Here is a 26,002-nt window from a genome sequence, read left to right as displayed (position 1 = left end):
GTTCAGGAGTTCCAGACCAGACTGGCCAAGATGGCAAAACCCCATCTCTACTAAAAATACAAAAATTAGCTGGGTGTGATGGCACACACCTGCAATCCCAGCTACTTGGGAGGCTGAGGTAGAATCGCTTGAACCTGAAAGGCAGAGGTTGCAGTGAGCCAAGATTGCACTACTGCACTCCAGCCTGGGAGACAGAGTGAGACTCTGTCTAAAAAAAAAAAAAAAAAAATCCCCTGCCAACGTCTGCCCTCCAGACTCATTTGTTGTCTGAGCTACTTCCTCTACAGTAATCAATTAAAATATTCATTGAGTCCAACCAGATGCAAGGCACAAGGCTACATAGTATAGGAATGTATCATGCCTGCAATAGTCTTCATCTTCAGAACCCTTGCACTCCCACTTTGAGATAAGAAATATGCCTGTGAAAGTAATGGGGATTCTGGAGTCTCAGTTATACCTATCTTGTAATTATTATAGATATCCTATAGATTTGTTTTGAAGAATAAATGAATTGGTGCATATTGGCACTCTCTCTTAATAGGAAGATATATACAATAGCCCAAGTCCCTGAATTTTCAGCTAGCAGCCTATTGCAGCTTTAGAATGTTTATTTTGTGGGGAGGGGTCAAGAGGGCCAAACAGAAATGCTGTAGCCGGAGCCTCCCACCGAGAAGAATGAAAACAGTGAGTGAATCCTGCACCTGCAACTGAGGTATCCAGGTTCTCTCATTGGGACTGACCAGGCAGTTGGCATAATCCACAGAAAGTGAGAAAAAGCAAGGTGGTACAACAGCTCACCTGGGAGACACATGGGGCAAGGGGAGCTCCCACCCCCAGCTAAAGGAGGTGATGAGTGATTGTGCTACCCCACTCAGGAAACCACACTTTTTCCATGGATCTGTGCAACCTGCAGATCAGGAGATCCCCCTCATGAGCCCACGCCACCAGGGCCTTGGGTCGCAAGCACAGAGCTATGCAGATTCTTGGTGGCCACTGAAAACTTCTTAAGACTACCAAGTTATCGGAGGGAGGAGCAACCACCATTACTGTGGCTGCCTGCTGCCTAAGATGACGAGCTCCTGGGGGAAGGGGCAGCCACCGTCACTGCAGCTGCAGTCTGCCATTTTTTTTCCCTGCTAATGCTAGGGAGACTGGGCAATTTGGACAGAGGAGGAATTGCCCCACAGCGTAGCACAGCAGCTATGACAGATTGTGGCCAGACTGCCTCCTTAGGCTGGACCCTGACCCCTCCTCTCCTCACTGAGCAGGGCCTCCCTGCGGGAATTTCAGCAACTCCAGCCAGGGGTTTACGAACAGAACTCTGATCTCCCTAAGATGGAGCCCCTGGGGCTCCATGTGGCCATGGTCTCCACAGATCAGCAGGCTTAGTCCTTCCCCTGCTGGCTCTGAGGAATCCAGGCAGGCTGGACTAGTAGGATTCCCCACAGCACAGTACACCTGCTCTGCCAAGGGGCAGCTAGAGTGCTTTGTTAAGCGAGTCCCTGATCCCATGCCTCCTGATAGGATGAGACCCCCCCACACACAACAGGGGTCACCAGACACCTTATACAAGGATATTCCCACTGGCATCAGGTCAGTGCCCCTCTGGGACAGAACTCCCAGAGGAAGGAGCAGGCAGCCATCTTTGCTGTTCTGCAGCCTCTGCTGGTAACACCTTCAGGTGCAAGTGGGACCCAGGCAAATGGGGTCTGGACTGGACCCCCAGCAAATCACAGCAGCCCTACAAAAGAGGGGCCTGACTGTTAAAAGAAAAACAGAGAAAGCAACAACAGCCATCAACAAAAAAGCCCTCACAAAAGCCTCATCCAAAGGTCAGCAACCTCAGAGATCAAAACCGGAGAACTCAGGAATATGAGAAAAAAAATCAATGAAGAAAACACTGAAAACTCAAAAAGCCAGAGTTCCTCTTCTCATCCAAATGATTGCAACACTTCTCCAGGAAAAGCACAGAACTGGGCAGAGGCTGAGATTGATGAATTGAAAGAAGTAGGCTTCAGAAAGTGGGTAATAATGAAGTTCACTGAGCTAAAGGAACATGTTCTAACCCAATGCAAAGACGCTAAGAACCAGGATAAAACAATGCAGGAGCTGTTAACCAGAATAACCAGTTTAGAAAGGAATGTAAATGACCTGATGGAGCTGAAAAACACAACACGAGAACTTCACAATGCAACAAGTATCAATACCTGAATGGACTAAGTGGAGGAAAGAATTTTAGAGTTTGAAGACTATCTTGCTGAAATAAGACAAGCAGACAAGATTAGAGAACAAAGAATTCCTCTGAGAACTATGAAATTAGGTAAAAAGACCAAACCTATGATTGATTGAGGTATCTGAAAGAGATGAGTATAGATGATATCCTGAAGTATCATCCAGGAGAACTTCCGCAACCTAGCAAGACAAGGCCAACGTTCCAGTTCAGGAAATCCAGAGAACCCCAGTAAGATACTCCATGAGAAGATCAACCCCAAGACACATAATCCTCAGGTTCTCCAAGGTAAAACTGAAGGAAAAAATACCAAAGGCAGCCACAGAGAAAGGCCAGGTGACCTACAAAGGGAAGCCTATCAGACTAACAGCAGACCTCTCTGCAGAAGCCCTAAAAGCCAGAAGAGATTGGGGGCCAATATTCAACATTCTTAAAAGAATTTCCAACCCAGAATTTCATAGCCAGCCAAACTAAGTTTCATAAGTGAAAGAGAAATAAAATCCTTTTCAGACAAGAAAATGCTGAGGGAATTCATCACCACCAGGCCTGCCTTGCAAGAGCTCATGAAGGAAGCATTAAATATGGAGAGGAAAAATTGTTACTAGCCACTAAAAAAACACCCTGAATCCAAGATGGCCAAATAGGAACAGCTCCAGCCTCCAGCTCCCAGTGTGAGCAAAACAGAAGATGGGTGATTTCTGCATTTCCAACTGAGATACCAGGTTCATCTCAATGGGGCATGTTGGACAGTGGGTGCAGGACAGTGGGTGCAGCCCAACGAGCAAGAGCCGAAGCAGAGTGAGGCATTGCCTCACCTGGGAAGCACAAGGGGGAAGGGAATTGCCTTTCCTAGTCAAGGGAAACCATGACATATAACACCTGGAAAATCGGGTCACTCCCACCCTAATACTGTGCTTTACCAATGGTCTTAGCAAACGGCACACTAGGAGAATATATCCCTCGCCTAGCTCGGAGGGTCCCATGCCCACAGAGCCTCCCTCATTGCTAGCACAGCAGCCACAGATCTAACTGCAAGGTGGCAGGTAGGCTGGGGGAGGGGCACCCACCATTGCTGAGGCTTAAGTAGGTAAACAAAGCAGCCAGGAAGCTCGAACTGGGTGGAGCCCACCACAGCTCAAGGAGGCCTGTCTGCCTGCCTCTGTATACCACACCTCTGGGGAAAGGGCATAGCCAAACAAAAGGCAGCAGAAACCTCTGCAGACTTAAATGTCCCTGTCTGACAGCTTTGAAGAGGGTAGTGGTTCTCCCAGCACAGAGTTTGAGATCTGAGAATGGACAGACTGCCTGCTCAAGTGGGTCCCTGACCCCCAAGTAGCCTAACTGAGAGACATACCCCACTAGGGGCAGACTGACACCTCACACAGCCAGGTACATCTCTGAGATGAAGTTTCCAGAGGAATGATCAGGCAGCAACATTTGCTGTTCAGCAATATTCCTCTTCTGCAGCCTCCACTGCTGATACCCAGGCAAACAGGGTCTGGAGTGGACCTCGAGCAAACTCCAACAGACCTGCAGCTGAGGGTCCTCACTGTTAGAAGGAAAACTAACAGAAAACACATCCACACCAAAACCCCATCTGTACATCACCATCATCAAAAACCAAAGGTAGATAAAACCACAAAGATGGGGAAAAAGCAGTGCAGAAAACCTCAAAATTCTAAAAATCAGAGCGCCTCTCCCCTTCCAAAGGAATGCACCTCCTCACCAGCAATGGAACAAAGCTAGACAGAGAATGACTTTGACAAGTTGAGAGAAGGCTTCAGACGATCAAACTTCTCTGAGCTAAAGGAGGAAGTACGAACCCAGCGCAAAGAAACTAAAAACCTTGAAAAAAGATTTGACAAATGACTAACTAGAATAACCAATGTAGAGAAGTCCTTAAATGACCTGATAGAGATGAAAACCATGACATGAGACCTACGTGACAAATGTACAAGCTTCGGTAACTGACTGGATCAACTGGAAAAAAGGGTATCAGTGATTGAAGATCAAATTAATGAAATGAAGCAAGAAGAGAAGTTTAGAGAAAAAAGAGTAAAAAGAAATGAACAAAGCCTCCAAGAAATATGGGACTATGTGAAGAGACCAAATGTATGTCTGGTGTACCTGAAAGTGACGGGGAGAATGGAACCAAGTTGGAAAACACTCTGCAGGATATTATCCAGGAGAACTTTCCCAACCTAGCAAGGCAGGCCAACATTCAAATTCAAGAAATACAGAGAATGCCACAAAGATACTCCTCGAGAAGAGCAACTCCAAGACACATAATTGTCAGATTCACCAAAGTTGAAATGAAGGAAAAAATATTAAGGGCAGTCAGAGAGAAAGGTCAGGTTACCCTCAAAGGGAAGCCCATCAGACTAATGGCAGATCTCTACAAGCCAGAAGAGAGTGGGGGCCAATATTCAACATTTTAAAGAAAAGAATTTTCAACCCAGAATTTCATATCCAGCCAAATTAAACTTCATAAGTGAAGCAGAAATAAAATCCTTTACAAAGGCTGAGAGATTTTGTCATTACCAGGCCTGCCTTACAAGAGATCCTGAAGGAAGAACTAAACATGGAAAGGAACAACTGGTACCAACCACGGCTAAAACATGCCAAAATGTAAAGACCATCGATGCTAGGAAGAAACTGCATCAACTAATGAGCAAAATAACCAACTAACATCATAATGACAGGATCAGCTTCACACAGAACAATATTAACCTTAAATGTAAATGGGCTAAATGCTCCAATTAAAAGACACAGATTGGCAAACTGGATAGAGTCAAGACCCATCAGTGTGCTGTATTCAGGAGACCCATCTCACATGCAGAAACACACATAGGCTCAAAATGAAGGGATGAAGGAAGATCTACCAAGCAAATGGAAAACAAAAAAGGCAGGGGTTGCAATCCTAGTCTCTGATAAAACAGACTCTAAACCAACAAACATCAAAAGAGACAAAGAGGGTATTTACATAATGGTAAAGGGATCAATTCAACAAGAAGAGTTAACCTAAATATATATGCACACAATCCAGGAGCACCCAGATTCATAAAGCAAGTCCTTAGAGACTTGCAAAGAGACTTAGACTCCCACACAATAATAGAGACTTTAAAACCCCACTGTCAATATCAGACAGATCAACGAGACAAAAAGTTAACAAGGATATCCAGGAAATGAACTCAACTCTCCACCAAGCAGACCTAATAGACGTCTACAGAATTCTCCAACCCAAATCAACAGAATATACATTCTACTCAGCACCACACTGCACTTATTCCAAAATTGACCACATAGTTGGAAGTAAAGCACTCCTCAGCAAATGTAAAAGAACAGAAATTATAACAAACTGTCTCTCAGACCACAGTGCAATCAAACTAGAACTGGGACAGAAACTCAATCAAAACCACTCCAACTACATGGAAACTGAACAACCTGCTCCTGAATGACTACTGGGTACATGTGAAATGAAGGGCAAAATAAAAGATGTTTTTTGAGCCAATGAAAAAAGATATAACATACCAGAATCTCTGGGACGCGTTTAAAACACCCAGTGTGTGAGAAATTTATAGCACTAAATGCTTACAAGAGAAAGCAGGGAAGATCTAAAATTGACACCCTAACATCACAATTAAAAGAACTAGAGAAGCAAGAAAACACATTCAAAAGCTAGCAGAGGTAAGAAATAACTAAGATCAGAGCAGAACTGGAAGGAAATAGAGACACAAAATCCCTTCAAAAATCAATGAATCAGGAGCTGGTTTTGAAAAGATCAACAAAATTGATAGACTACTGCTAGCAAGACTAATAAGAAGAAAAGAGAGAAGAATCAAATAAACACAATAAATGATAAAGGTCGAATGTATTTCGACCCCACAGAAATACAAACTACCATCAGAGAATACTATAAACACCTCTATGCAAATAAACTAGAAAACCTAGAAGAAATGGATAAATTCCTGAACACATACACCCTCCCAACACTGAACAGGAAGAAGTTGAATCCCTGAATAGACCAATAACATGCTCTGAAATAGAGGCAATAATAGCCTACCAACCAAAAAAAGTCCAGGACCAGACGGATTCAGAGCCTAATTCTACAAGAGCTACAAGAAGAAGCTAGTACCATTCCTTTTGAAACTATTCCAATCAATAGAAAAAGAGGGAATCCTCACTAGCTCTTTTCATGAGTCCAGCATCATCCTGATACCAAAGCGTGGCAGAGAGACAACAAAAAAAAGAGAATTTTAGACCAATATCCCTGATGAACATCAATGCAAAAATCCTCAATAAAATACTGGCAAACTAAATCCAGCAGCACATCAAAAAGCTTACCACCATGATCAAGTGGGCTTCATCCCTGGGATGCAAGGCTGGTTCAACATACACAAATCAATAAACATAATCTAGCATATAAACATAACCAAAGACAAAAACCACATGATTATCTCAATAGATGCAGAAAAGGTCTTTGACAAAATTCAACAGCCCTTCATGCTAAAAACTCTCAATAAACTAGGTATTGATGGAACGTATCTCAAAATAATAAGAGCTATGTATGACAAACCCACAGCCAATATCATACTGAATGGGCAAAAACTGGAAGCATTCCCTTTGAAAACTGGCACAAGACAGGGATGCCCTCTCTCACCACTCCTATTCAACATAGTGTTGGAAGTTCTGGCCAGGGCAATCAGGCAGGAGAGAGATATAAAGGGTATTTCATTAGGAAAAGAGGAAGTCAAATTGTCCCTGTTTGCAGATGACATGATTGTATATGTAGAAAACTCCATCATCTCAGCCCAAAATCTCCTTAAGCTGATAAGCAACTTCAGCAAAGTCTCAGGATACAAAATCAATGTGCAAAAATCACAAGCATTCTTATACACCGATAACAGACAAACAGAGCCAAATCATTAGTGAATTCCCATTCACAATAGCTTCAAAGAGAATAAAATACCTTGGAATCCAACTTACAAGGGATGTGAAGGACCTCTTCAAGGACAACTGCAAACCACTGCTCAACGAAATAAAAGAGGACACAAACAAATGGAAGAACATTCCAAGCTCATGGATAGGAAGAATCAATATTGTGAAAATGGCCATACTGCCCAAGGTCATTTATAGATTCAATGCCGTCCCCATCAAGCTATCAATGACTTTCTTCACAGAATTGGAAAAAACTACTTTAAAGTTCATATAGAACCAAAAAAGAGCCCACATTGCCAAGACAATCCTAAGCCAAAAGAACAAGCTGGAGGCATCATGCTACCTGACTTCAAACTATACTACAAGGCTACAGTAACCAAAACAGCATGGTACTGGTACCAAAACAGAGATCTAGAGCAATGGAACAGAACAGAGTCCTCAGAAATAATACCACACATCTACAGCCATCTGATCTTTGACAAACCTAACAAAAACAAGAAATGGGCAAAGGATTCCCTATTTAATAAATGGTGCTGGGAAAATTGGCTAGCCATAAGTAGAAAGCTGAAACTGGATCCTTTCCTCACTCCTTATACGAAAATTAATTCAAGATGGATTAGAGACTTAAGTGTTAGACCTAAAACCATAAAACCTAGAAAACCTAGAGTAATACCAAGTGAGGACATAGGCAAAGGGCAAAAGGACTTCATGTCTAAAACACCAAAGCAATGGCAACAAAAGCCAGGAAAATTGACAAATGGGATCTCATTAAACTAAAGGCTTCTGCACGAAAACAAAAAGAAACTACCATCAGAGGAACAGGCAACCTACAGAATGGGAGAAAATGTTTGCAATCTACTCATCTGACAAAGGGCTAATATCCAGAGCCTACAAAGAACTGAAACAAATTTACCAGAAAAAAAAAAACCCCATCAAAAAGTGGGCAAAGGATATGAACAGACACTTCTCAAAAGAAGACATTTATGCAGCCAACAGACACATGAAAAAATGCTCATCATCACTAAGCCATCGAAATGCAAATCAAAACCACAATGAGATACCATCTCACACCAGTTAGAATGGCAATCATTAAAAAGTCAGGAAACAACAGGTGCTGGAGAGGATGTGGAGAAATAGGAACACTTTTAGACTGTTAGTGGGACTGTAAACTAGTTCAACCATTGTGGAAAACAGTGTGGCAATTCCTCAAGGGTCTAGAACTAGAAATGCCATTTGATCCAGCCATCCCATTACTGGGTATATACCCCAAGGATTTAAATCATGCTGTTATAAAGACACATGCACACGTATGTTTATTGCGGCACTATTCACAATAGTGAAGACTTGGAATCAACCCAAATGTCCATCAGTGACAGAATGAATTAAGAAAGTGTGGCACATATACACCATGGAATACTATGCAGCCCTACAAAAGGATGAGTTCGTGTCCTTTGCAGCGACATGGATGTAGCTGGAAACAATCATTCTCAGCAAACTATCAGAAGAACAGAAAACCAAACACTGCATGTTCTCACTCATACGTGGGAATTGAACAATGAGATCACTTGGACTCTGGAAAGGGAACATCACACATCGGGGCCTATTGTGGGGAGCGGGGAGGGGGAGGGATAGCGTTAGGAGATATACCTAATGTAAATGACAAGTTAATGGGTGCAGCACACCAACATGGCACATGTATACATATGTAACAAACCTGCCCGTTGTGCCACATGTACCCTAGAACATAAAGTATTAAAAAAAAGAAAATACGCTGAAGTACAAAGATCATAACAAGATGAAGCAACTACATTAACAAGTCTGCAAAATAACCACCTAGCGTCATGATGACAGGATCAAATTCACACATAACAATGCTAACCTTAAATGTAAATGAGTTAAATGCCCCCAGTTGAAAGACACAAAATGCCAAGCATATGAAAAGCAGAAAAAAACGGGGTTGTAATTCTAGTTTCTGACAAAACAGACTTTAAACCAGCAAAGATCAAAAAAGAAGGGCATTTCATAATGGTAAAGTGTTCAACAAGAAGAACTAACTATCCTAAATATATATGCACCCAGTACAGGAGCACCCAAATTCATAAATCAAGTTCTTAGAGACCTACAAATAGACTTTGACATTTACACAATAATAGTGGGAGACTTTAACACCCCACTGTCAATATTAGATCATCGAGACAGAAAATTAACAAGGATATTCAGGACTTGCACTCAGCTCTGGATCAAGTGGTCTTGATAGACATCTACAGAACTCTCCACCCCCAAACAACAGAATATACATTCTTCTCATTGCTACACAGCACTTACTCTAAATTTATCACATAATTGGAAGTAAAACACTCCTCAGCAAAGGCAAAATAACTGAAATCGTAACATTCTCTCAGACCACAGCTCAATCAAATTTGAACTCAGGATTAAGAAACTCAAAACCACACAACTACGTGGAAATTGAACAATCTGCTTCTGAATGACTCCTGGGCACATAATGAAATTAAGGAAGAAATCAAGTTCTTTGAAAGCAATGAGAACAATGAGACAATGTACCAGAATCTCTGGGACACAGTTAAAGCAGTGTTAAAAGGGAAATTTATAGCACTAAATGCCTACATCAAAAAGGTAGAAAGATCTCAAATTGACACCCTAACATCACAACTAAAAGAACTAGAGAATCAAGAGCAAACCCTAAAGCTAGCAGAAGACAAGAAATAACCAAGATCAGAGCAGAACTGAAGGAGATACAGACACGAAAAACCCTTCAAAACAATGAATTAATCAAGGAGCCGTTTTTTTGAAAAAAGTAATAAAATAGACCACTAGTTAGACTAATAAGAAAAGAGAGAAGAATCAAATAAACACAATAAAAAATGATAAAGGGGATATCACCACTGACACCACAGAAATACAAACAACTATGAGAGAATAGTATAAATACCTCTATGCACATAAACTAGAAAATCTAGAAGAAATGGATAAATTCCTGGACATATGCACCCTTGCAAGACTGAAGCAGGAAAAAGTTGAATTCCTGAATAGGCCAATAACCAGTTCTGAAATTGACGCCGCACTAAATAGCCTACCAACCAAAAGAAGCCAAGGACCAGACAGATTTACAGCTGAATTCTCCCAGTGGTACAAAGAGTAGCTGCTACCATTCCTTAACTATTCCAAACAATTGAAAAGGAGGGACTCCTGCCTAACTCATTTTATGAGGCCAGCATCATCCTGATACCAAAACTTGGCAGAAATACAAGAAAAAAAACTTTAGGCCAATTTCCCCAATGAACATCAATACAAAAATCCTCAATAAAATACTGGAGAACCAAATCCAGCAGCACATCAAAAAAAAAAAAAAAAATCAAGTTGCCTTCTTCCCCTGGATGCAAGGCTGGTTCAACATATGCAAATCAGTAAACATAATTCATTTATTTCCTTCTGATTTCTGTTGCATAGTAGGTATTTTGTCCACCTTAGAGGGGAAAAAACTTTAGAAAAATCATACAAATTCATTATCTCCCCTAACAAGTTTTTGGTAGTATTATGACAACAAAGTGACCTTTTAGAAGCCAGCTTATAAGGACTCTTCATTCAAAAGTTGAACAAACTAGATTCTGATTAGAATCCTGACACCAATCTAGCCCTTGCCTTGTGCCCCACCATGGAATAATTCTAATTATCTTAAGGCTTCTTGTAAAATTCTCAAAACAGTATCAGTTATAAAAATTTCTATTTAAATATATATCACATGTCCCTTTCAAAAAGAGAGGATTATCATCCAATCTAACACAGATCCCAAAAGCAGAAAGTCACTTTTTTTTTTTTTTTTTTGAGACAGAGTCTTGCTCTGTCGCCCAGGCTGGAGGGTAGTGGCCGGATCTCAGCTCACTGTAAGCTCCGCCTCCCGGGTTTATGCCATTCTCCTGCCTCAGCCTCCGGAGTAGCTGGGACTACAGGCGCCCGCCACCTCGCCCGGCTAGTTTTTTGTATTTTTTTAGTAGAGACAGGGTTTCACCGTGTTAGCCAGGATGGTCTCGATCTCCTGACCTCGTAATCCGCCCATCTCGGCCTCCCAAAGTGCTGGGATTACAGGCTTGAGCCACTGCGCCCAGCCGAAAGTCACTCTTTTACAGTATTGAAAAGAGGAAAAGTAACATGAAACCTTGAATTTCATAAACCGGATCAAGTTGTATTCATTGAGCATCTATAGACTAGAGACAATATTCATTCATTGACTCATTTTCAAGAGCATGTTGCATGCTAGGCACTGTTCTAGGCATTAACAAAATAGCCCTGATACAATATGCAGTACTACAATTAATGATCTTTACTCTGAAACAGTAGACTACAATCATCATGCTTTCTCTCCTCATTTAACAAGCATCCTGTTTTGAAAGTCTCTTGCAGCCAATTATCTGACAAGGTACAAGAGCTAATTCTTGGTGTCCTACAGACTGCTTTCCTTAGGTTTAAAATAGACTGTCCTTCAACATTTGAATCAGAAGACAAAAAACCTTTTATCTTTGTATGTCTAATTTTTCTCAACAGCAGCAGTTAATTATTTAGTTCTTACTATTCTAGAGAAGTAGGTGAAAATGTTTCCCTTATGTATTTTATTTTTGCTCTTTAATTCATTCTGCAAGATGAGACTGTGTTCTCAGTCTGTGTTAATAGCACAAGCTTAATTGTTGTTTTGTTTTCCTGTAGAAATCTCATGTGGTCCACCAGCTCACGTAGAAAATGCAATTGCTCGAGGCGTACATTATCAATACGGAGACATGATCACCTACTCATGTTACAGTGGATACATGTTGGAGGGTTCCCTAAGGAGTGTTTGTTTAGAAAATGGAACATGGACATCACCTCCTATTTGCAGAGGTAAGGAAATATTTGCATGGTTATTTCTTAGTGAAATTGCGGGGAAATGTGTATAGAAATCTGATTTGTCCAACAATTAATATGCATGCTGCTTTATTTTTCCTTGGCTTTAAAATTTCTTTTAGCAGCTGTGTCATTTTCTTTTAATGTTATGGTTTGAGTTTTAAAAGCACACAGAACTCTGAGGTTCTGTGCTTGAAATTCTGCAAAATAGAAAGAGGTAATGAGGCACCCTAGTATTATGTCCTTCTAAAACTTACACTTTTCTAATAAAATATAGTTTTTATACATCATAATAATTTCATTCATTCTACAAATATTTGCTAAAAGTCAAGAAGTACGCTAGTATACACAGATATAACCAAGGAACTACAAGAATAATTGAGTTGTTGGATGAGTTGACCACATAAACAGTGTTCAGATTTGGACTTTAATAACTGGTGAGGCAAGAAATATTGAGGAAGTCAATGGATGAATGGCATGAGCCTCAAAAGAAACAGGGGCTATCGCACGAGAAAGAGGATTCATTGTCTGACAGCAACAATAAGAAGTGAGATCATCGATACATGGGATGTAAGAGAATGTAAAGCCTTTTGAGAGAGTTGTTGAGGGGGGACATCTTAAAGGAATATCCCAGACTTCAATTAAATTCTAAAGTCAGAATGAGTGTTGTGTGTGTGATATTGAAACAACATAAATGTCTGTTGACAGATAAATGGATTAAAAAAAGTGTGTGCTGATAGAAGGATGATGATGATAAGAAGATAGATTAGATAGACATGTAGATAAAAATAGGTAGACACAATGAAATATTATTCAGCTTTATAAAAGAAGAAAATCCTGCCATTTACAACACATAGATTAACGTGGAGGACACCATGCTACATAAAATAAGCCAGACGCAGAATGACATACACCGCCCGATTTTGCTGATAGGTGCAATCTAAAATAGTCCACCTCAAAGAAGCAGAGAGTAGATGGTGGTTCCCAGGAGCTGGGAGGGGGGTAAGGATAGGGAGATGTTAGTCAAAGTATCAAAGTTTCAGTTATGCAAGATGAATAAGTTCTAGAGTTCTAACATCCAGCAATGTGACTGTAGTTAACAATACTGTATTGTATATTGAAAATTTGCTGAAAGGATAGATCTTGTGTTCTCACCACAAAAAAAGATAGAAAACAATAACTATGTGAGGGGATGAATGTGCTAATTAGCTCACTTGTGATTATTTCACGATTTATACATAAATCAAAACATCAGGTCGTAAACCTTAAATATACACAATTTTTATTTGTTGTACCTTAATAAAGCTACAGGGAAAACTGCAATAATAGCAGCCAATATAATGCTGTATTTCTCCACATACTGAAATTTCCTCTTGAGATTCGATTTTTGTTTCTCTTCCTGAAAGCTTGACTCAAGGAAATAGTATGAAGTATAAAGGAGGAATCCTATTTTCTGACTCCTTCCCTTCCATAATTCCCTACATTTGTGACCCATCCTGCTTCTTTTCCAGCGGTCTGTCGATTCCCATGTCAGAATGGGGGCATCTGCCAACGCCCAAATGCTTGTTCCTGTCCAGAGGGCTGGATGGGGCGCCTCTGTGAAGAACGTGAGTTGCTCTTCAGAGCTTTGTGTCCTGACAAATTGCCTGGATGCTCCCACCTGAGGGGAGTTACCAGGAAATGGTTGTAGTGTTGGGAAGAATTCATTTGCTGTAAGTCCTTGTCCACACCAAACAGTGCACATATGTGTCAATAGGTTGCAGAAGATCTAAAATATTCATGACTTTGAAAATACTGTTATTAAGATCCATCTAAAGTCATCTTCACATGCTCCCTGGCACAAATTTGCAAGTCTTCCTGAGAAGGAGCTTGTTGTAAAGTCTCCAAGCCATCCTCTTCCCTTAACTCAGGGTCTACTATGTGCTATGTCAGTCATTGCTACAGTTGGTGTAAACGGGCACCACTGCAAAACATGTACTTTGCAGGTAATATTTGCAGCTCACCGTTTCCTCTTTGTTGTTAAGAATGGTTTATACTAATTAAGAAAATAAGGAAAGCTGGCACTCCTATATCCATACTTGGTAAATTAATATAGAATTTTGATCCTTATAGAAACACATTTGAATTTGAAATTCCAGGGAGGTATAGATAATGATGTTAAATTTTTTAAATATCTCAACTACACTTTATTTCAATATCTTAAAATATATATAAGGATAAAATGGTTTCATATTTCAATGGGAGCAGTGTATATAAGCCATTAAGAGTGATTCATGTGATGGCCATTGGTCTATACCAGTTTTTCCTAAAGGGCAGAAATTTTGTAAGAGACTAAAATGTTTTAAGTGTGACTTTTTCAACTAATCTATAAAGGAAAATGTATGATGGAAATAAATTTAGGCTGCTAACAACTCACCAAAACAAGTATTCTCAAGTGATTAAAAAAGAAGAGAAATCACACTTTTCTCTTCCAGCTCACCCCAATCATTCCATTTCACCTAGAGCTCACAGACTTAACCTGTTCTTGTGTCAAGAGTCCAAAGACTTAGTGAGCTTTGACTTTGGGGTACCTCATGACAGGCCTGGCTTGGCTGGCTTAGCTGGCCTGGCTCACTGAGCGTATGCCTGCCCTCCTTCATTACACCAGGGCTTCCCAAGCTTTGCTGTGCATGCAGATCATCTGGGAGATCAGCAGATCTGGGTTGGTACCTGACATCTGCATTGCTAACCAACTCCTAGGTGATGCCAAGACTATTGGTTAGGGAACTTGATTTTGAGGAGCAAGGCAACAATCTCACATCTTTTAAACAGACTATGCCTCTTTAAAGATTTCAGTTGTTTCTAGGAGGAGGAATGATAGTCACGGACAGTGTAGGGGAGGCATCATTCAGTCACCATCAGGCTTCAGCTTCTCGGAAATCAAGGGTGTGTTGTCCCATTGCTACCAAAATGTTGCAAACTCCAACCCTATGTTATAGCCCATCTGATTCCCATTCTCACATTTAGTTCAAGACAGGAAGAGAGCCTCAAGGCAGCCAAATCCTCTTAGAACATGTTATGTAATTTGTAATGGAAATTTGAAACTATAATAAATGGAGACCGTTCTGCTTATTTTGTGAAGAGTTAAAGCAAAGCACTTTGCAGACACTGATTACTGAGTGTCTTCACTGAGAGAGGATTTGGCCTTAGAGTCATTATATCTGGCTAAGAATCCAGGCTTACTTTCCTGATTGTGTTTTCCCAGTGATACTCATTAATAAGCAGAGCACATGCAGGAAAGTTATTTAGTGAGTCATATAAGGTTTCACTCCTGCAAAATGTTTTCTGAACTCTTGAACCTATCTGAGATGTGTATTTTGATCAATGCCATTTCAACCCCCGCTCCCTTTTTTTTTTTTTTTTTTTTTTTTTTTTTTTTAGCAATCTGCATTCTTCCCTGTCTGAACGGAGGTCGCTGTGTGGCCCCTTACCAGTGTGACTGCCCGCCTGGCTGGACGGGGTCTCGCTGTCATATAGGTAGGCCTCTTTCATGGTTTGTTTTCTTGGTGGCTCAATCCCATGAAACTCCAGAGGACATTAAAGAGTATGACTCAGACTCAGAAGTGGTGGTAAGTGAAAAAGTACTGATGTTTCTCAAAAATTCCTCAAGATGATCCCTCAATTGGTGTCTCAACACTGAATTTTATGGTTGCCTAAACACGTTTGCCAGTCATGTGCCAAAGAATAGCATCTAAGTCGACTCAATTATCTGTCTTCTTTATGTCATCTGCTTCATTTTGCAGAGCATAGAGAAGACATTACACAGAGGTTCAGAATATTTATTTTAATCTCTGAGAAGCTAAATTACTAAATTCATGCTTACTCTTTAGAAAGAACAAGGTTATACATAAATACAATTTAAGTTAAAATTTTTTTAAAAATCACTTTATCCAGTCTACCATTGATGAGTATTTAGATTGATTCCATGTCTTTGCTATTGTGCATGGTGCTGCAATACACATGCATGTGTCTTTATGGTAGAATGATTTCTATTCCCTTGGGTATATACCCAGTAATGGGATTGCTGGGTTGAATGGTAGTTCTGTTTTTAGGTCTTTGAGGAATCGCCATACTGCTTTCCTCAATGGTTGAACTAATTTATACTCTTACCAACAGTGTATAAGTGTTCCCTTTTCTCCACAACCTCGCCAGCATCTGTTTTGTTTTGTTTTGTTGTTTTTCGAGACAGAGTTTCACTCTGGTCACCCAGGCTGGAGTGCGGTGGCGTGATCTTGACTCACTGAAACCTCCACCTCCCAGGTTCAAGTGATTCTCCTGCCTCAGCCTCCCAAGTAGATGGGATTACAGGCACCTTCTGTCACACCCTGCTAATTTTTCTATTTTTAGTAGAGACAGAGTTTAATCACGTTGGCCAGGCTGATCTTGAACTCCTGACCTCAAGTGATCCACCCACCTTGACCTCCCAAAGTGTTGAGATTACAGGCATGAGCCACTGCATCCAGCCTATTTTTTTACTTTTTAGTAACAGCCCTGCAGCCATAAAAAAGAATGAGATCATGGGATATGGATGGAGCTGGAGGCCATCATCCTTAGAAAACTAACGCAGGAACAGAAAACCAAATACCACACGTTCTCACTTATAAGTGGGAGCTAAATGGTGGGAGCTAAATGATCAGAACATATGAACACAGAGAGAGGAACAATAGACACTGAAGCCTACTTGAGGGTAGAGGGTGGGAGGAAGGAGAGGATCAGAAAAAAATAACTATTGGGAACTAGGCTTAGTACCTGAGTGATGAAATAATCTGTACAGCAAACTCCCATGACACAAGTGTACTTATACAACAGACCTTGAACCTAAAAGTTAAAAAAAAGTTTAAAGAAAAAAGGAAAAAAATTACAAAACTCATCAAAGAGATGGTTTCTTATCATGGACAACAGTAACAAATGATAGTTGATTGATTCGTAACAAACATTCTCTTAGCACCTCTTGCAGACCTCAAATACAGCATTTGGCCCACTTACTTTGACATCTGTTCATTTGCTTGATTATCTATCCCTTCCCCCACTAGATTATACACCACCTAAGGGCAAGGATTTTATCACCTTTATATCCCCAGTGCTTAGCATAGTGCCCAAATATAGTAGGTATTTTTAGTAAATATCAAATAACTCAATTTAAAATGACAAACTATCTTTCTAATGTCCTAAAATTTTAAGCCACCATTTAAAAAATAGGACTTGCTATATTTATTAAGTATTAATTCTGACATACCACTATTCTGCCTATAAACAATGTTTATACCACTTCCTCAGTGGAGTAAAATGTAAATGGCATGTAAAGTACAGACAGGGCTTCCTGACACCAGAGCTTGTCATGAACCCTAAGACTGGGAAGACCATATAACTTAGCGTCTAAACCAGGACATTTTTGAGAGTAAAAGAGGCACTATTAATAAGTAAACCAGAAAAATGAGACTGAAAAGTACCGTTATAGACAAAAGCAGACAGGCAGTCATCAACCCACTTAAAGCCAAAATTGAGCCATTCATGAAGGTAGAGAAGGAAAAATGTTCTGAGGCTGAATTTGAAGGCCTTATTTGAGACTCTGAAAGCAGTCTATACAGTGTTTGTTTATAACAAATCAACTATGGTATTTACCCATGTTTCTCCTGCTCATCTATAAACAAGCTTTGCTTTTTTCCGGGTACCTTACTGGTGCAAGTAATGAATGAATTACTCTTGACTCACCCTCCCTTTCATCTGAGGTTACAGCACCATCACTATTTTTGTTCATTCCTGCTCAGCATCCCTCATTCTACTCCACACCACTGTCTCCAGCCAGTAAAAGATTCTGGATCATGGCCCAGTTGACCTTCTCGTCACCATGTCCCTCCAGACTGAACATCATCAGTGTACTACTTTGGCATGTCTTTGCCCTGGTTTAAGAGCCTAAAATGGTTCTCTATTTTAGTCTCCACATCCACCCTGAATTCTTTTGACTTCCGAGGTACTGCATAAGCCAGCTTCAGCACACCTGAAGCACAACTCACTTCTTATCCTACCATTATACACTGTGCCCTGCAGTGACAGTTTTCTCACTACCCCTGCAAGCAGCCTGTTCTCCCCAGTCTCCTTACATGTGCACATGATCTGCCTCTTTCCTCCACCTATTCTAGCCTCACTCAACCCCCAAGTCCTGCCTAAGTTTCCTCTGATCTCAAAACTTGTTCAATATCACAATAATCTACTTTCTAACATTCCATTTCTATAAATGTTACACAACTAGTTATAATCATGCAGTTTAAAGCTAATAAATTGATCTGATTTATGTGGCTTTCTTTTACACCTTAGCTCTCTAATAAGAATATGCTCCTTAATGACACTGACTATGGTCTTTGTTTTTCCAAATCTTACAGCAGCTACCTCAGCATAGATCCTATTTATACCCCTAAGTACTAAGCATATCATAAGCATATAAAACAGGGGCTCCTGCTCTCCAGAATTTCAATCTAGGAAAGGGGAAGGGATACGGAATGGCCTGTAAATAGATAACTAGGATATGTTAAGATAGAGGCTAATCAAAATCTATAAAATGGGCTGTGACAACAGTGAAAATGGGTAAACTAACCAAATGTCAAAGTTCAGAAAAAGCTTCGCAAGCATAGACTCTGAGGAGAAACAAAAGGAGTCACCAGAAGAAAATCGTGGCAGCTAAAAGCATGAATCACAAAATACACAGGTGTGTTCACCAAAGGATAACCAAAGCCATAGAGGAAATGCAGGGGAGTGGCTGGAATGAAGCTCTAAAGATGGGCAGCATCAGATCAGGAAACGCATCGCATGCCAAGTGCAAGATGCTGAATTATGTGTTGAGAGCAACAGAAGCCACTGAAGGATCTTAAGCAGGAAAATCATGTGATCGGATTTTCTTTTAGAAAACTGATTTTGGCAGCAGTATGAAAAGTGGAAGAAAGCAAGACTTACAATAGAGAGATTCGTTGAGGGGGTTGTAAAAGCAGAATTGGCAAGAATTCATGAAGTCAGGAGAAACAACCACAAAAGAGCAGATTTGAGAGACAGTAAAGAGTAAGAATCAATGCTACTTGGTTACAGATCTATTGTGAGGGGTAGAATCCACATAGAATCAAAACTACTTGGAAGAGTAAAAGCTGTTTCCAGCTTGGGCATTGGAGTGGAAGGTGATGCCATTTACTGGGATGGAGAAGCCAGGAGAAGCCATAAGGAGTTAAGTATGGACACACTGAGTTTGAGGGGACTGTGAAACATACAAGGGGAGTGATAGGCAGTTGGATGATAGTTTAGGTTCTCAGAAAATTCATTTAGATGAAGATAGAGATTTATAAGTCATCATTGAAAGATACTCATGGGGGGAAAAATAAGACTGCAGAAGACACACGACATGAAAAGGTGGCCCTGAATGAACACTGGGACCACCGATGTGATAGGGAAGGAGGATTAAGTTTTTAGACAAAGAAGTAAAAGTAACGACTAGTTTGTTAGTGCAGTCAGGCACTGCTAAATCAGCATAGTCCTGAAAAAGAGTAATGTGTTCTTATATCAGCAAGCAGAAACTATGGAGAGTTTGTTTTCAGTTACTGAGTTTTATTTTTGCTTGTTTTAATCCTGCTTTGTTTCATAATTTTCTTTCCCATGAGATTGCTAATAAGTGCATTCTGCTGGCCAGCTCTTAATCTTACCAAGAGAGCTCCCCAAGGGGAAAGGCGTATTTTACTTCTTGTCCTCTCTCTTGTTCTGTCCGGACAAGGACCAGTGCTTATCGAGTGCTAATCGACTTGATTAAGCAGACTTAATCAAGTCTGCTACTTGCTTAACAGACATTTTCTCCATATTTTATGAATGAATGACTGAAGAAATGACATTTACTTATATTTCACCAAAAAGGAGTTTTTCATCCAGGAAAGAGCCTGCCTTTCTGTGCTACAGGGATTGGAATGGTTCTTATTTCCAGCTTTCTCCCAACAGACATTTTACTTCCTTCCTACAAGGAGTTCTCCTTTCTCTTTGATATGTTACACTTGCTGGTATTAGGTCATGATGAATTTTCAGCATCTTCAGGTTTTTTAACAAAGGTATGCAGATGAAGAGTTTGGTTATGAGATTATGGATATTTGAGAAAGGCACCTAGATAGTAAATCTTTCGGTGTCCTCTCAGGGTTTTATCTGTGGCTAACCAGTTTCTGTAATTCCAGTTAAAGCTGACACCGTGAAATGTGTCTCCTTGCCAAACACAAAGGGATGTTGAATCATCTATTAGTTTAGACAATCCTTGTGCCTAATTTATTGTCTTAAAAGTTGACGTCTGACTTAATCACCCAGTCAATCATAGAGTTCAATGCTAACTCCCTTGAGGAATTTACAGTCTTGAGCTTCAAGTCAGTGGCAAGAAATTTTAAAAAAAGGAAGAAATGTACAAGCTAATTGAACACACAAAATTTATACTTCAAAATGCTCAAAGTGTCAGATTGGTGGCATAAATAAAAAAAGATTAGAGAAGAGGAAAATCAGTGGACTTGGAGTGATCAGCAAAGCCTTCAATAAGTATATAGAACTTAATCTGGGACTTAAATGTGAAAAACTGACCAGCTTGGAAGGAAAAAGGGAGGTAGTACCACATAAGGATGTGAGGTCAAGCAGAGCAGCAGAAATGGATAATGCTAACGGTATATGAAGACCAGCAGTGGCTGCTGCAGGAAGTAGAGGCAAATCTTATCCTATGTGCCTTTATGGATATTGTGAGGATTGCTAAGTATTAAATAAATGTGTGGGCTTTTTATTCCAGCTGTTTGCCAGTCTCCCTGCTTAAATGGTGGAAAATGTGTAAGACCAAACCGATGTCATTGTCTTTCTTCTTGGACGGGACATAACTGTTCCAGGTAAGATAACCAAAAACTAATGTTCACCTGTAACATGAAGACTCTAAAATTCAAGTAAATTGTCATAAGAGCCAGAAGTTATCTCTATCTAGTTTGACTGTAAGTATTTTGTATGTGAAAATATCCATTTTGAGACATGCTCTCTAAATTTGAACTAAAACCAAAGCTAAGAAATATTAGTTCAGGATTGACAAATAAAACAAGAATGTCTCAAACTTAAGCAGTCTTGTGCTGACTTCAGCAGCACATATTCTAAAACTGGAACTTCATAGAGAGGATTAGTATGACCCATGCTAGAGGATGACGCACAAATTTTTGAAGCATTCCACATTTTTTGCAATTAAAAAAAAGAAAAAATGGGTTATATAAATAAATAAATAAATCATCTTCTTGAACAGAAGATTGCATCCTACAGATGCAAGGATGTAAAATAAATAGACAATATATTTTATTGAAAATGACCCAATGGATGTTTAAGTTCTTCATTACAATAAAAATCATATTGAATTGATAGGAAATGTTTATTTTAAAGTAAAATATTTTTGTTTTATATTTTAGTGTTTATATACGTAGCATTTCATTGACTACAAAATGATTATGTAAAAATATGTTTTTTCATTGGTTTCTCATTTCTGACCAGATACATATTATAGTTTAAAAATACTATCACAAAAATAAGTCAAAGGGAAAAATAGTTAAAAGATCATTTATATATATTTAAACATCAGTAAAATCATCAGCCATATTGTGCCATACCATAGATAAAATATTTTCAACAATCAAATGTTGTCCTCACCAATGTTGCAATGTTGAAATATTATCAGCTATGTTTTAAGACTTTCAATATACATCCCTGCACTTAGATTTGTATTATGTACACTTACCCCCATCATATAGGACTCATTAAAAACAAATGGGTATTTCCATATTCATTTTTTAAAGTGAGAAAAATTCAGTTAACTGAAAACAACTTTTATTTTTCATTTCCTGGTTTGTTATTTTGATTGGAATGTCAAAGTCAACTTGCAAATATAAAAAAGCAATTACAGTAATGCCAGTGAATTTCCTCACATCATCTCAAATGTATGCCATCTCTGCAAAAAGAGAAAAACTGAACCCTAAACAGCAAATTTGAAATGGACAAATATATTAAGAAGCTGCCAAGATTATACCTTTACCTGACAGCAGAGTTGAATTTAAGAAAATGAGAGCCAAATAAAGAGGAAATAAAAGAGAAAAAAAAACAAAACAGTGACTCAAAAGAAGTATTTAGTACTTTCTTATAAATATTAGATTTTATATTTCAACCTCTTCATTTTTGAGATAAAGAAAAGGAAGTCCAGAGAGAGTTTGCGTGATTTAAAACCTGTCCATAGGAGTTCTTTCTTGATTGAGGAAAGGATAATTATTAGCTTGTATGAAAATATTGTACATTAATAAGAAAAACAAGATCTAGATTTTTATGCAAAAGTTTGATGTAGGCATCCAAGAAAAATAATGGCAAATTAAGCTGAGAGGTGTAGCCCACATTCAAGGGAAGGCTAACTAGCAACCCAGAGGACCAGGCAGGTTCCTCCTCCGTATACTGTAATCCTTGTTAAAACTCTAACCAGTTTAAGCAAAGAAGAGGATTTATCATCACAAGAGAGGGACCTTGTATGGAACCCAAAGACAAAGGAGTGGTTGAGCATCAGGAGGACCAGACTAGGGACGTGAAAGCCAAGTGTGCCTCTCCACCTCCCATGTCACCACCTCTTCCAGGGTCTGCTCCATCCTCTGTCTTGCTGCAGAGTGGTTTTCTTCTGTTTGGTTCACATGGAAGGGAAGGACAGAATTTCTCTGTGTTTTTTTTTTTTTTTCCTAAAGACAGAGTCTCACTCGGATGCCCAGGCTGGAATGCAGTGTGCAATCTCGGCTTACTGCAACCTCCTCCTCCTGGGTTCAAGCAATTCTGTCTCAGCCTCCTGAGTAGCTGGGACTACAGGCATGCGCCACCACACCCAGCTAATTTTTGTATTTTTAGTAGAGATGGGATTTCACTATGTTGGCCAGGCTGGTCTCGAACTCCTGACCTCGGGTGATTTACCCACCTTGGCCTCCCAAAATGCTGGGATCACAGGCATGAGCCACCATGCCCGGCCAGGACAAAATTTCTTACAGAATTTTTTACATGTCACCATACAGTATCCAGAGACATAGTACACTGTCCCAGTGTACTATGGTTGGTCCAGACTGATTCAATGGCCAAGCATGAATCAATGAACTGTCCTAGGTTGGATTATGTTGTACCAACATAAAGGGTAATTTTGTCAAAAAACTGGGTAAAAGGGAAGAGAGTCTGGCAATTCCCAGAAGAAAGGAGAGTAGGAGGGGGAGAATGCTTTTCTGAGAAAGAAACGATAAATGTTACCGTATAATTTTTTCCTTCTCTCCTATGAGACTGAGTGCCTTAAAGTTTGTATGCTGGGCCGACTGTGATGGCTCACACCTGTAACCCCAGCAATTTGGGAAGCCAAGGCAAGCAGATCACTTGGATCCAGGAGTTCAAGACCAGCCTGAACAACATAGGAAGATCCCGTCTCTACAAAAAATACCCAGAAAAATTAGCCAGGCATGGTGGCATACGCCTGTAGTCTCAGCTAACTCAGGAGGCTGAGGTGGGAGGATTGCTTGAACCCAGGAGGCGGAGGTTGCAGTGAGCCAAGACTGTGCCACTGCACTCCAGCCTGGGCAACAGAGTAAGATCTTGTTTTAAAAAACAAAAACACATGCCTAGTGCCTTCTACAGGCACAAAAATCACTGCTCAGTAAAGGCTTGTTAACAGATGGAGCAATTTCCAGGCATGATTGTCAGCTGGTAGAGAAATGCCTTATGGCATCCATTAAATCCCTCAATGTTTAACCTTCTGTACTGATAAATAAGACTGACCTGACCTTTTTCCCAGATAATTCAGTGGTTCAGAAGGAAATTGTGTTTCCTCTGACCTCTGTGCACATCTTCAGAAAACTGATCCTAAGCAAATACCATAACTAAAAACCATAGATTCTTAGTGGACTAAGAGACCTTTAAGTTCATTATGTCCAAACCTCTCATTTTACAGAAGAGAGAATTGTAAGATAGAAAACTAGTGGCAGAATCAAGACTAAAACTCAGGTCTGATGCTTCTCAGATCTTTCCATAAGTTAGCACTGCATGCCTCTTAGTTATCTCAAAGAATGATCCCCATCCCTATAAACATCACAGATAATGCCCAGGTATCTGGGACTTTCAATCCTGTTTTCATCAACCCCTAAAGAGATGTTAGCTCTTCAGTTCAATTTCTTCTTTAGAATCTATTTGGTTGCTTTTTTTTTTTTCCCCAGGAAAAGGAGGACTGGGTTTTAACCACTGCACGACCAGCTGGCTCTCCCAAAAGCAGGATCATCTCTCCTTGGTAGTTCCTGGGCATCCTGGAACTTATGCAAAGAAAGTCCAACATGGTGCTGGGTCTTGTTTAGTAAACTTGTTACTTGGGGTTACTTTTTTAATTTTGTGATATATTTTGTTATTCCTTGTGACATACTTTCTTACATGTTTTCCATTTTTAAATATGCCTGTATTTTCTATATAAAAATTATATTAAATAGATGCTGCTCTACCCTCACAAAATGTACATATTCTGCTGTCTGTTGGGAAAGTTGCTGGTACACGTTTTTATTCAGTTACTTAAAATGATTTTTCAATTAAAATATATTTTGCTACTAAATAATATTTTGCTGGATAGTACCATTTTATGAGGTGGCCAAGGGATTCATAGAGAGGACTCATGATCTTTCATCTGTGCCACTGGCACCACATGGGAGAACCCTTACAATAAAGGAGACCCCTTCATTCTGGTTCCATCTTCTTTACAATATGTGTAATAAAAAAAGTTTTTTCTTTCACTGAATCAGACAGTAACTGTTGGACCTAGTACTCTCCACCACATAATTATGTCCTGGTACTTAGGGTAGCCTGGCTAATTCTTTTCTCAACATTTGAAAAGCCGTAGGCATTAACTTCGTGGATGTGGAGAAACAGCATAATGACATTGGTTCACAATGAAAGGGCTAGCCTTCTTTCTCATGGCTGGAATAAGAAATGCAAGAACTGGAAGATTAACAGAGAGCTGATACCTGGACTGGTAATGCCACAACTCACTATTTTGGGAGAAAGGAGGTAGGAAGGGGAAGACAGGGAAAGAGAAGGAAAAAGGCAAATGGGAAACGTCCCCCAGAGCTGTACCCCTGGTCCCACCTGCAAAAGAGAATTGCAGCCACCTAAGAGAAAGCTGAGCTTCCCTTCAGTCCTCACTGTCACCTACCTCTATCACAATACTTGTACCAAGATGAAGACTTCCCCAGACTTCAGAAAATAAACTCAAACCCTAGATTTTGTTTTAAAATAGGAAACTCAATCAACTTGCCTCCATCCTCTGGGAAAACTGCTCCCATACAGGCCTTGGAGTGTGTTGTAGCACCATGGAGGAATGCAGAAAGATGAAAAAGATTTTGATTCTCCTAGTGGTTCTCTTCACTACCATAGGCATCCCTCAGCCATTGACTCCTCCTTCTTTCTCTTGACATTCACTTTCTTGACCAGTCTTACACGCTTATGAGTCTGCCTTCCAATAAATTTACTCATAGTCCATTAACTTCCAAACCATGTTGACCTTTGTCATTTATAATCATAAAAACATAAAAATATAGTCAAAAAGGCTGGGTGCAATGGCTTGCACCTATAATCCTAGCACTTTGGAAGACTGAGGTGGGCAGATAGCTTGAGCTCAGTAGTTCGAGACTAGCCTGAGCACCATGGAGAAACCCCGTCTCTTAAAAAAAATAAATACAAAAAAAAAAAAAAAATACAAAACTGAGCCGGGCATGGTGATGCATACCTCTAGTTCCAGCTACTTGGGGAGGCTGATGCAGGAGGATTGCTTGAACCTGGGAGGTTGAGGCTGCAGTGAGCCGAGATCGCACCACTTCACTCCAGCCTGGGTGA

General features: G+C 40.0%; 1 protein-coding gene and 1 non-coding gene across 3 annotated transcripts in view; both read left to right on the top strand.

Annotated features, from left to right (window-relative positions):
- Positions 1-25,648, top strand: part of SVEP1 (sushi, von Willebrand factor type A, EGF and pentraxin domain containing 1) — a 225,022-nt gene extending 199,374 nt beyond the window's left edge. The window contains exons 44-48 of one of the 2 annotated variants that reach the window (XM_031654388.1): positions 11,888-12,058; positions 13,573-13,668; positions 15,482-15,577; positions 20,886-20,979; positions 24,343-25,648. In XM_031654388.1, coding sequence (XP_031510248.1) covers positions 11,888-12,058; positions 13,573-13,668; positions 15,482-15,577; positions 20,886-20,979; positions 24,343-24,364 — 479 coding nt within the window. In that variant the 3' untranslated portion in view covers positions 24,365-25,648. The remainder of the gene's footprint in view (positions 1-11,887; positions 12,059-13,572; positions 13,669-15,481; positions 15,578-20,885; positions 20,980-24,342) is intronic. The other variant, XM_031654387.1, reaches the window with a different exon arrangement.
- On the top strand, positions 21,208-21,314 carry LOC116270217. The gene has a single exon (XR_004178132.1). It is a non-coding gene; the product is annotated as a U6 spliceosomal RNA (small nuclear RNA).
- Positions 25,649-26,002: the final 354 nt, after the last annotated feature.

The sequence above is a fragment of the Papio anubis genome, chromosome 13 (assembly GCF_008728515.1).
Source record: "Papio anubis isolate 15944 chromosome 13, Panubis1.0, whole genome shotgun sequence".
Taxonomy (NCBI): Eukaryota; Metazoa; Chordata; class Mammalia; order Primates; family Cercopithecidae; genus Papio; species Papio anubis.
This window is presented reverse-complemented; position numbering and strand designations above follow the sequence as displayed.